The sequence below is a fragment of the Coregonus lavaretus genome, assembly GCF_964263955.1.
Source record: "Coregonus lavaretus genome assembly, chromosome: 14".
Taxonomy (NCBI): Eukaryota; Metazoa; Chordata; class Actinopteri; order Salmoniformes; family Salmonidae; genus Coregonus; species Coregonus lavaretus.
In genome coordinates this window covers 25,650,476-25,661,563 of record NC_140001.1, presented here as the reverse complement: position 1 = coordinate 25,661,563, position 11,088 = coordinate 25,650,476, and the positions used below count along the sequence as shown (strand labels likewise).

At 43.6% G+C, this 11,088-nt stretch overlaps 1 protein-coding gene across 2 annotated transcripts in view; it reads right to left on the bottom strand.

Moving 5' to 3' along the window:
• Positions 1-3,021: 3,021 nt before the first annotated feature.
• Positions 3,022-11,088, bottom strand: part of LOC311141284 (anthrax toxin receptor 1-like) — a 51,995-nt gene continuing 43,928 nt past the window's right edge. For both annotated transcript variants that reach the window (XM_084176565.1, XM_084176566.1), the window contains one exon: positions 3,022-5,326. In XM_084176565.1, coding sequence (XP_084032691.1) covers positions 4,871-5,326 — 456 coding nt within the window. In that variant the 3' untranslated portion in view covers positions 3,022-4,870. The remainder of the gene's footprint in view (positions 5,327-11,088) is intronic.

The window sequence follows — 11,088 nt, the reverse complement described above, 5'->3', positions numbered from 1 at the left end:
ATGGGTGTTGACAGTGTACAGTAGGATTAAGTACTCACAATTATTACCATGATTAACAATTTCCCCTCATAAGATTTTGCCATTATGGCAGATACTGTAAGCTGTAACTTGCCAAGATTTCCAAATATGCAGTTAGACAATGATTCAACTAAGAATAAAAAACATTTTAATACACAGTATGAATACTTGAAGGTAAGTTGTGAAGCAAGTCCTAGGATGCACGGTTCCTTAAACTGGAGTAAAAGGTTTTTAAAAAGATAAACGTGACTCAAGTTACTTTACTGGAGGTCAAGTCATTAAAACAACATTCATTCCAAGACAAAGTGGTCAGGTAAAGATGCATAGAGCCACCTCGGACAGAAACAGGAGTGATTTCTTTAGGAGCAACTGCTGAGAGAAGAGCACTTCCTTTAAGCAATGACCCAGGTCCCAAATGAAGTCAAGTGCCTCTGAAAAGTATCCAGTGAGAGTCCTGATGGTGAAGAACATTGGTCTCATGTACCCCCGTAGAACCAACATGGCGGAGACACCTGGTACAATGCATCTGTTGAAAGCCAAGATGGCCGAGCAAACTGACAGAGAGCACTGACCAAGAGTTGAACAAGCATGCAGAATTGATTGGGTGGTCTTGAAGCCTTTCTCAGTTTGGCCAGTTTTAGAACCAATAGCCTTGGAGGTGTAACAGCAATCATTGACACTTGAACACACATTTTCAATGTCCTGATGGGAAATGACAACTGACAGCATCAACCTAAAGGCTATGTTGAACTTCAGTATGGCTGAAAGAAAACCTGCGCAGCAGTTGGTAAAAACAAGCGCCGCCTCCAGAACCTTTTCATTGCATTGGCTTAGTGCTGAAATGGCCTCAAGTGCAGGAGTTGTGCAATCACTAAAGGCAACCATAGCCTTATACACAGAGCCAAAGAGTCTCAATCCTCTAACCACAGTGAACATTGTTGAAAATATAGGTTTTAGTCCTTTGTTAAGAGCTTTCACTGTCAAAAAGACAACAGCAGGCTATGTAAACATTCTTTGTTGGTACGCACCATTTCCCTCAAGCACTCCATTCAGTTCTCTGGATTTATCAGTCCTCAGGATGACCTCACAAGGGCAAGGCTTCTAATATAGTGGCAAACAGTGCAATTACCTCTGATCTTGAATAACTATCAACAGCTGCTGCAGCTGCCACACCTTGCCAGGGGTGCATCTCAACAGTCTAAAGTGGCTTCCTCTCCTTGTCTCATTTCATCCATCTGCACTAATTTTTTCTCCTAATTATGAAGACTATTGAATAGTCCATTGACAGTTTTTGTTGTGTGTTTACTGTTGATGCCTGCTCCTATCAGTTTACTGACTGGGCGTGTTCAACCAAAGAGTTTAACAGAGCATTTTGTCTTACAGCAGGGATCGGTTGACTTTTATTGCAATTGAAGTATACTTGACTGTCAGTTAGCTTCCCAGAAGGAATAACCAGATGCTTTCTTCTGGATTTACTGGGTTCTGGAGAGAGATGTGCAAAGCTGTCATCAAGTCAAAGGGTGGCTATTTGAAGAATCACAAATATAAAATACATTTGGATTTATTTAACACTTTTTTGGTTACTACATGATTCCATATATGTTATTTCATAGTTTTGATGTATTCACTATTATTCTACAATGTAGAAAATAGTACAAATTAAGAAAAACCCTTGAAAAACTTTTGACCGGTAGTGTATACACTGAGTATACCAAACATTAGGAACACCTTCCCCCAGCCTTTCCACATTTCCTGCAGATTAGATTGTCTAATATTTTCCTAGATAGCTCACTCCATTTGTGCATGTGACATAATTCAACATATGAACATCTGGATGCTGTTAGCCGCGCTGCACATGTTTTTTTTGTTTTTTTTGTTTGTTTTTTCTGTGATTGAGGCAGTGAGGTACAGTCTGTGTACTGTTAGGGACTCAATCACTCTCAAGTTCAATACCGCTAAATGGGGCACAGCTGGTGAACCCAGTCAACCCAATACCAGTCCATTGTCCTGCTGACTCCAACATCCTTAACAACATTAGGAGCAAGGTATTCAAAAGAAAGGGGCTGAAAAACATATTTCTTCATTGATGTCTAACCAGCTGGTAATGTAATGTTTCTCTATTGTATGCTTTTAGTATTGAACATCTTTAAGAGAGGCACTGAAATAGGTACACTAATAATGACATGTGGATGTCTTCCAGAATGAGTTTGGAGCATGCCTATGATCCAGCTGGGTGGGATTTGGGGATAAGTGGGTGGTTTATGAAATGTGAGGTAAGTCTAGTAATGTCTTTACAAGTCTCTGGTGATGTGTTTAAACTATGGGACATTGCCTGCTTGTACCTTGTCATTAGGAGTACCATGAAGTACATCAAAATAGTACATTTCACAGGTCAAGAATTGTATCAATTTGCTTTAAATCTGTGTTTTTCAATCCAAGACATTGCTCTCGCTGCTTTAAATGTCACAAATAAGCGTTATACTACACTGAGTATACCAAACATTAAGAACACCTTCCTAATATTTAGTTGCCCCCCCCCCCTCCCTCCCTCCCCCTCCCCCTCCCTCCCTCCCCGGCCCATGTTGACTCCAATGCTTCCCACAGTTGTGTCAAGTTGGCTGGATGTCCTTTGAGTGGTGGACCATTCTTGATACATGCAGGAAACTGTTGAGCGTGAAAACCCCAGCAGCATTGCAATTCTTGACACAAACCGGTGTGCCTGGCACCTACTACCATACCCTGTTCCAAGGCACTTAAATATTTTGTCTTGCCCATTCACCTTCTGAATGGCACACATACACAATCCATGTCTCAATTGTCTGAAGGCTTAGAAATCGTCCTCCCCTTCATCTACACTGATTAAAGTGGATTTAACAGGTGACATCAATAAGGGATCATAGCTTTCACCTGGATTCACCTGGTCAGTGATGTCATGGAAAGAGCATGTTTTGTATACTCAGTATGTGTGCATTACAACAAATCATAAAAAAGACAACATTTGAATAAATTACTTCAAGGTTTCAAGGTTTACTTCATAAATTCTAAATGACAATTGGTAACATAGCAATGACAGGTAACACTGTACTTGCTTATACTGCCTTGCTTTCCAGTCTCCAGGCTACAGTACACTTCTTCTGACCTGACAGCCTGGCAGGTATAGGTAAAGTCAATAAGTCTGTTATGAAAATTTGATTTCATCACAAAGGAACACGGAGAGTGACTCCACTTCAAGTTTTCTAGACCCAACATAAAATACCTTCATTTGCTACACATATTCAGGCTACTAAATATTTGGATGCGCCTTTTACTATACAAAACCAGACATCTGTACATCAATGTGTACTTCATGAACTTGACTCGGTACAAAGCCAACTTTCCATGAGTGTCTCCAATCTTCCTCTTATGGATAGGTAGAAGGCCTGGGCTATATTACACCTCATCTGGAGGTATAATAATGTGTCTGATGCTGCAGGGGAGATACTAATCCATTGTGTGGACAAGATCAGAGTCACTGGCACAGAACCACACAAGCAGATGCCTGCCTACATGTGTGTCTGAGTGTGATAAGACACATCGTTTCATCAAGTGTGTTTACGTAAAACTCATCCTGTTTTATGGGCAACACAAAGCATTACATAATCCAACTGGTGCGTGCATTATTTTGACCCATAGACCGTTGAAGTCATCATTACCCTATGATGATTTTTGGTCAGTTACACAATATGTAATTCGATTTTTTTTTTGTATGTGACTTCAATAAACCACATTGAACCACAGGAGCAACAATGACCAAAAAAAAAAAAAAAAAAAATGATGGAAGAAAAATAAAATAAAGGAAGGCCAAGGATATATATGTCATAACATTTTGAGATTGAATACAGCAATGTAAACCCAACTATATAACATTAACCATTGATACTGCTGACTGAGGAATTTGGCACAATTGTGAGGACTCGTATGCTCACATGTATTGTTATTTATTCGTAATGATGATTTATTTCACCCAACAATCATACTCTGCAAAAGAGTTATCCAATACTGAATGAACAATACAAAGACAAAAAGTAAGACATATTTATACATGCTATATGTATAAAACATTTTAGGACTGCTATAAACTAACAAACACCCATCATATGAATCAAACACTGTCACATGGATGAACAAATTACTTTAACCACTGGAATGTAATTGCTCTCCGATAACATTATGTTTTTAATTAAAGGCACATTTAAGGCGCTAAATCATCCTGTATGCTGTCATTAAGCAAACTTGTCCTCAACAATAATTGTAGAGGGTGCTTAGCACTGGGACATTTTTGTGATACAAAGAATCCTTCTGCTGCTCATAATAACTTGTTCGTCTGTGAGAAACAAATATTGCATGTGGAAAATTCAGACTGATACATTATTGGAATGTCATTTGGAGACATCTCCCCATTTTTTTTCTCAAAAGCCTCAGTTCATTGTTTAAAAGAGGCAACCATCCAACAATTGGCTTTGCTTTGTCACAACGATATCTATCCATTATTTTGTTGGTTGTAGAATGGACAGATGGGCTTAGCCCTCATTGCCATGGCAAGGGAACAGTGTTTTGTGCAGACCTGGCCATCTATGGACATCATAGATCTATGTCTATATGGAAAGCTGTCCATCAGGAGATATCCGTACAAATTCTCTTTGTACTGTTGACCTAGATGTGTACATGGGCCACTGTAGACAAATCGCTGACAAGTGTGTGAGCCACACAGATATCCTGGCTGTTAGTGGAATGAGGGGACAGTTGTGATTCCTGTTGATCTTCCTTGTACTAGTACTAGTCAACCCCTGCCCTCCCAATCACTGCTGATGATTTACAGAGAGGGGCGTGGTGGTGGTGGGCGGGCAGGGGGTGGAGGCAGGGAGCCTTGTCCTGGAGGAGGGGCCTGAGGGGGTGTGGGCAGGGAGCTGGTTGGGGATGCAGGGGTTGGAGGGGAGGGGGGGCACATAGGAGGAGGGGGTATATGCAGAGTGGTTGGAGGAAGGGCTCGAGTTGGAGGAGGAGTGTAAGGTGGGGGTGTGATGGTATGAGGTGGAGTAATGGGAGGAGGAGGAGTGGTAGAAAAAGGAGGGGGTGTTGAGGGCAGTGGAGGCAGGGTGGAGGATGGAGAGGGGGAGGCTGGGGGGCTGCTGGGGGGAGGGGGGAGTATGCCTTGGGGAGGCGGTGGGTTGCAGCCTCTTGGAGGGGTGTAGATGGGGGCTGAGTGATGGTTGTAGTGGGGGTAGCGAGGAGGATTGGACTTGACCCGGGTGAAGTTCATGCATCGGCCCTGAAACGTAAGAGAGCGACAAGGTTAGAAAAACACAATGTCCTATTTCTGAATTCACTGGTCAGTTGTAGAGATGGTGTGCTTCAAAGTAAAAAGCAATAAAGGTATACATTCTCCAGTCTCTATACATATCTAAGAGACACAGATCTCATGATAAAAATTAGGAAAGTCAGTCACATTGATGTTTCACAGACACCGGTGAGGAGATACATGTTGTGCTATTGTATTGCTTTGTCAGTTGTTACAAATTGAATGGACTGATCGCTACACCAGATGTTCCTACAGTAGGGCAACCAACGTTTTAAGGGAGCGTGGGCGTGTCCATCATCGCCATTTCTATTTCATATGACTGGGTTAGGGGGACCAATACACATGCTGTGATTTCCCATCATGATTCATGTCTGCATAGTGTCAGTGCTAAATCCAAATGAAAATCCTTGCTGCAAAGCATTTACTCAAATTAAGATGTTTGTGATGCTATCCCAAACAATATCAATGTAAAGAACAGAGAGTACATAGGCCTATGCTTTAAGAGTCATGTAGTTTCAAGTTGTATTAGTCGTATGTACGGGATACGCGTGGTATACATCGTCCAACAAAACGCTGACTTGCAGGTTCCTTCAGGATAATGCAACAACAATAAGAAATAATAAAGGATAAGAATACGAACATAAAGTAAATGGCAATAGAATAGAATAATACATTTTAGCATGAGTGTAATGTATGAAGGCACAATTCATAGTTCAATATTTACATGTGTATTGGGGAAGGGGTCAGAAGAGGGGGGAATGGGGCAAGTGTATAAATTGAGCAGTGTAATAAGAGTCTGGTAGCAGCAGTTGTGATGTGTGTGTAGCATGAACTGAACAAAAATGTAACAATTTCAAAGATTTTCCTGAGTTACAGTTCATATAAGGAAATCAGTCAATTTAAATGAATTCATTAGGCCCTAATCAATGGATTTCACATGACTGGAAATACCGATATGCATCTGTTGGTCACAAATACCTTAAAAAAAGGTAGGGACATGGATCAGAAAACCAGTTAGTATCTGGTGTGACCACCATTTGCCTCATGCAGCACAACACATCTCCTTCGCATAGAGTTGATCAGGCTCTTGATTGTTGTCCCAGTCCTCTTCAATGGCTGTGTGAAGATGCTGGGTATTGGCAGGAACAGGAACACGCTGTCATACAGGTCGATCCAGAGCATCCCAAACATGCTCAATGGGTGACATGTCTGGTGAGAAGAACTGGGACATTTTCAGCTTCCAGGAATTGTGTACAGATCCTTGCGACATCGGGCCGTGCATTATCATACTGAACCATGAGGTGAGGGTGGCGGATAAAAAAAAAAAAAGAACAAGTAACACAATAAAATAACAATACCAAAGCTATAAACAGGGGGTACCGGTACCGAGTCAATGTGCGCGGGTACACATTAGAGGTAATTTGTACATGTAGGTAGGGGTAAAGTGACTATACATAGATAATAAACAGCGAGTAGCAGCAGTGGGGGGTCAATGTAAATAGTCCGGTTGGCCATTTGATTAATTGTCCAGCAGTCTTATGGCTTGGGGGTACTTTTTGAGGATCTGGGGACCCATGCCAAATCTTTTCAGTCTCCTGGGGGGGAATAGGCTTTGTCGTGCCCTCTTCACGACTTTCTTGGTGTGTGTGTGGACCATGATAGTTTGTTGGTGATGTGGACACCAAGGAACTTGAAACTCTCGACCCGCTCCACTACAGCCCCGTTGATGTGAATGGGGGCATGTTCTGCCCTCCTTTTCCTGTAGTCCACGATCACCCCCTTTGTCTAGCTCATGTTGAGGGAGAGGTTGTTGTCCTGGCACCACCCTGCCAGGTCTCTGACCTCCTCCCTATAGGCTGTCTCATGGTTGTCTGTGATCAGGCCTACCACCGTTGTGTCGTCAGCAAACTTAATGATGGTGTTGGAGACGTGCATGGCCACGCATTCATGGGTGAACAGGGAGTACAGGAGGGGACTAAGCACACACCCCTGAGGGGCCCCCGTGTTGAGGATCAGCGTGGCAGTTGTGTTGTTGCCTACCCTTACCACCTGGGGGTGGCCTGTCAGGAAGTCCAGGATCCAGTTGTAGAGGGAGGTGTTTAGTCCCAGGGTCCTTAGCTTAGTGATGAGCTTTGTGGGCACTATGGTGTGGAAGGCTGATCTGTAGTCAATGAACAGCATTCTCACATAAGTGTTCCTTTTGTCCAGGTGGGAAAGGGCAGTGTGGAGTGCGATTGAGATTGCATCATCTGTGGATCTGTTGGGGCAGTATGCGAATTGGAGTCGTTCTAGGTTTTCCGGGATGATTGTGTTTATGTGAGCCATGACCAGCCTTTCAAAGCACTTCATGGCTACAGACGTGAGTGCTACGGGCGGAAGTCATGTAGGCATGTTACCTTCGCTTTCTTGGGCACAGGGACTATGGTGGTCTGCTTGAAACATGTAGGTATTACAGACTCGTTCAGGGAGAGTTTGAAAATGTCAGTGAAGACACTTGCCAGTTTGTCCGCGCATGCTCTGAGTACACGTCTTGGTAATCCGTCTGGCCCCGCGGCCTTGTGAATGTTGACCTGTTTAAAAGGTCTTACTCACATCGGCTATGGAGAGCGTGATCACACAGTCGTCCGGAACAGCTGGTGCTCTCATGCACTCTATCCTCCTGATTCCTGCTTATAAGCAAAAACTAAAGCAGGAAGCACCAGTGACTCGGTTAATAAAAAAGTGGTCAGATGACGCAGATATTAAGCTACAGGACTGTTTTGCTAGCACAGACTGGAACATGTTCCGGGATTCTTCAGATAGCATTGAGGAGTACACCACATCAGTCACTGGCTTCATCAATAAGTGCATCGATGATGTCGTCCCCACAGTGACCATATGTACATACCCCAACCAGTGGTCCTCTGTAGCTCAGCTGGTAGAGCACGGCGCTTGTAACGCCAAGGTAGTGGGTTCGATCCCCGGGACCACCCATACGCAAAAAAAATGTATGCACGCATGACTGTAAGTCGCTTTGGATAAAAGCGTCTGCTAAATGGCATATTATTATTATTATTATAGAAGCCATGGATTACAGGAAACATCCGCACTGAGCTAAAGGGTAGAGCTGCCGCTTTCAAGGAGCGGGACTCTAACCCGGACGCTTATAAGAAATCCCGCTATGCCCTCAGACGAACCATCAAACAGGCAAAGAGTCAATACAGGACTAAGATTGAATCGTACTACACCGGCTCTGACGCTCGTCGGATGTGGCAGGGCTTGAAAACTATTACAGACTACAAAGGGAAGCACAGCCGCGAGCTGCCCAGTGACACATGACTTCCAGACGAGCTAAACCATCAAGAGCATCCTGACTGGTTGCATCACCGCCTGGTATGGTAACTGCTTGGCCTCCGACCGCAAGGCACTACAGAGGGCAGTGTGTACAGCCCAGTACATCACTGGGGCCAAGCTTCCTGCCATCCAGGACCTCTATACCAGGCGGTGTCAGAGGAAGGCCCTCAAAATTGTCAAAGACTCCAGCCACCCTAGTCATAGACTGTTCTCTCTGCTACCGCACGGCAAGTGGTACCGGAATGCCAAGTCTAGGTCCAAAAGACTTCTCAACAGCTTCTACCCCCAAGCCATAAGACTCCTGAACAGCTAATCATGGCTACCCAGACTATTTGCACTGCCCCCCCACCCCATCTTTTTACGCTGCTGCTACTCTGTTAATTATTTATGCATAGTCACTTTAACTCTACCCACATGTAAATATTACTTAAACTACCTAAACTAGCCGGTGCCCCCGCACATTGACTCTGCACCGGTACCCCACTGTATATATAGTCTCCCTACTGTTATTTTATTTTACTTCTGCTCTTTTTTTCTCAACACTTTTTTGTTGTTTTATTCTACTTTTTTATTTAAAATAAATGCACTGTTGGTTAAGGGCTGTAAGTAAGCATTTCACTGTAATGTCTGCACCTGTTGTATTCGGCGCATGTGGCCAATACAATTTTATTTTATTTTATTTGCATGCTTCAGTGTTGCTTGCCTCGAAGCGAGCATAGAAGACATTTAGCCTGTCTGATAGGCTCGTGTCACTGGGCAGCTCGTGGCTGGGTTTCCCTTTGTAGTCCGTAATAGTTTGCAAGCCCTGCCACATCCGACGAGCGTCAGAGCTGGTGTAGTAGGATTCAATCTTAGTCCTGTATTGACGCTTTGACTGTTTGATGGTTCATCTGAGGGCATAGCGGATTTCTTATAAGCGTCCAGATTAGTGTCCTGCTCCTTGAAAGCAGCAGCTCTAGCCTTTAGCTCGGTGCGGATGTTGCCTGTAATCCATGGCTTCTGGTTGGGATATGTATGTATGGTCACTGTGGGGACAACGGCGTCGATGCACTTATTGATGAATCCGGTGACTGAGGTGGTATACTCCTCAATGCCATTGGATGAATCCCGGAACATATTCCAGTCTGTGCTAGCAAAACAGTCCTGTAGCGTAGCATCCGCGTCATCTGACCACTTCCGTATTGAGCGAGTCACTGATACACCCTGCTTTAGTTTTTGCTTGTAAGCAGTGCCATGACTTGCCCTCATGGGTTGAGGATCAAAGATGCCGGCTAGGCAAAAGTTTGATAACCCCCTTTCCTGGGGACCAGTTTTATGACCGGTTGTAAATTCCTTACAGAAGCTTTCTTTTCCGTGCCATGCAGTATTGGGAGAAGGAATTTCCCTGTGGAACAAAGGAAGTCTTCCCGCCATGACTCCAACATCCAAAAGTGGATAATGAAACAATATTCCTACTTCAAAGAATGTGGGAAATGGTCGGTGGGGACTTAAAGAACAATCATGTAAAATGCATTACTGTGTTGTGATGTCATTAAAGATGGTGGAACAACATAACTGTATCTCTGGGGGTGTGCACTTGTTATGAGGTTTGTATCTAATTGTTGTACAAAACCAATGATTAAATATAATAATACTTTTGTGAAGATAACAATGTGATTTTAGCATTCTAGATGAGATGATTGTTTTACATATTGATTTGTTCACAGTCAGCGCCCACGCCCAGATGAGCACAAACATGATGAAACGCCCTCTTTTCTACTCAAGTATAAAACCCCTCGTGACGAAATTGACCTCAGACCAAGCAGTTTACCGTATAAACTGGACGTTGCAAATGGTTGAATTTCTACCAGACCAGGAAGCGTGAAGCTGAAGCTACAAGGCTTAAAATGGTTAGACCAGGAAGCCCCACGGCTTAAAATGGTTGACACTCTACAGACCAGCCAACATGCAGCGCGAGCTGAATATGGTAAAATGTGAAGCGTGAGCTAAGCGTTACAAAAGGATGAACATGAGACGTCACTAGTAAACCATTCCCTTGTAAAAGGGGACCCCGTTGTGCTGGGAAGTGAGATTCCCTGTACAAGTAGGGTAGCTTTGTACTAGATGCTAAGCTAACAATAGGAGAGCAGCCATTTTTGTTTTTCCCTTTGTTCAACGTGAAATCCCGCGCCGTGCGGGAATCCCATTTGAGTTCAGTTTCTGGGATCAATGACCCTTGGGCAACGGAAGTCCCGCCCCCTCGGGACTCCCATTTGATTTCAGCTTTCTGCGATCAGCGACCTCTGGTGGTGAGGAATCTCCAGTTTAAAAAAATTCTAAATAATCAAATGTGAGGGCCAACGTCTAATCACATTTGTGAAAACTGGTTATACTTATGATATCCAGCCAATCTCAACTGA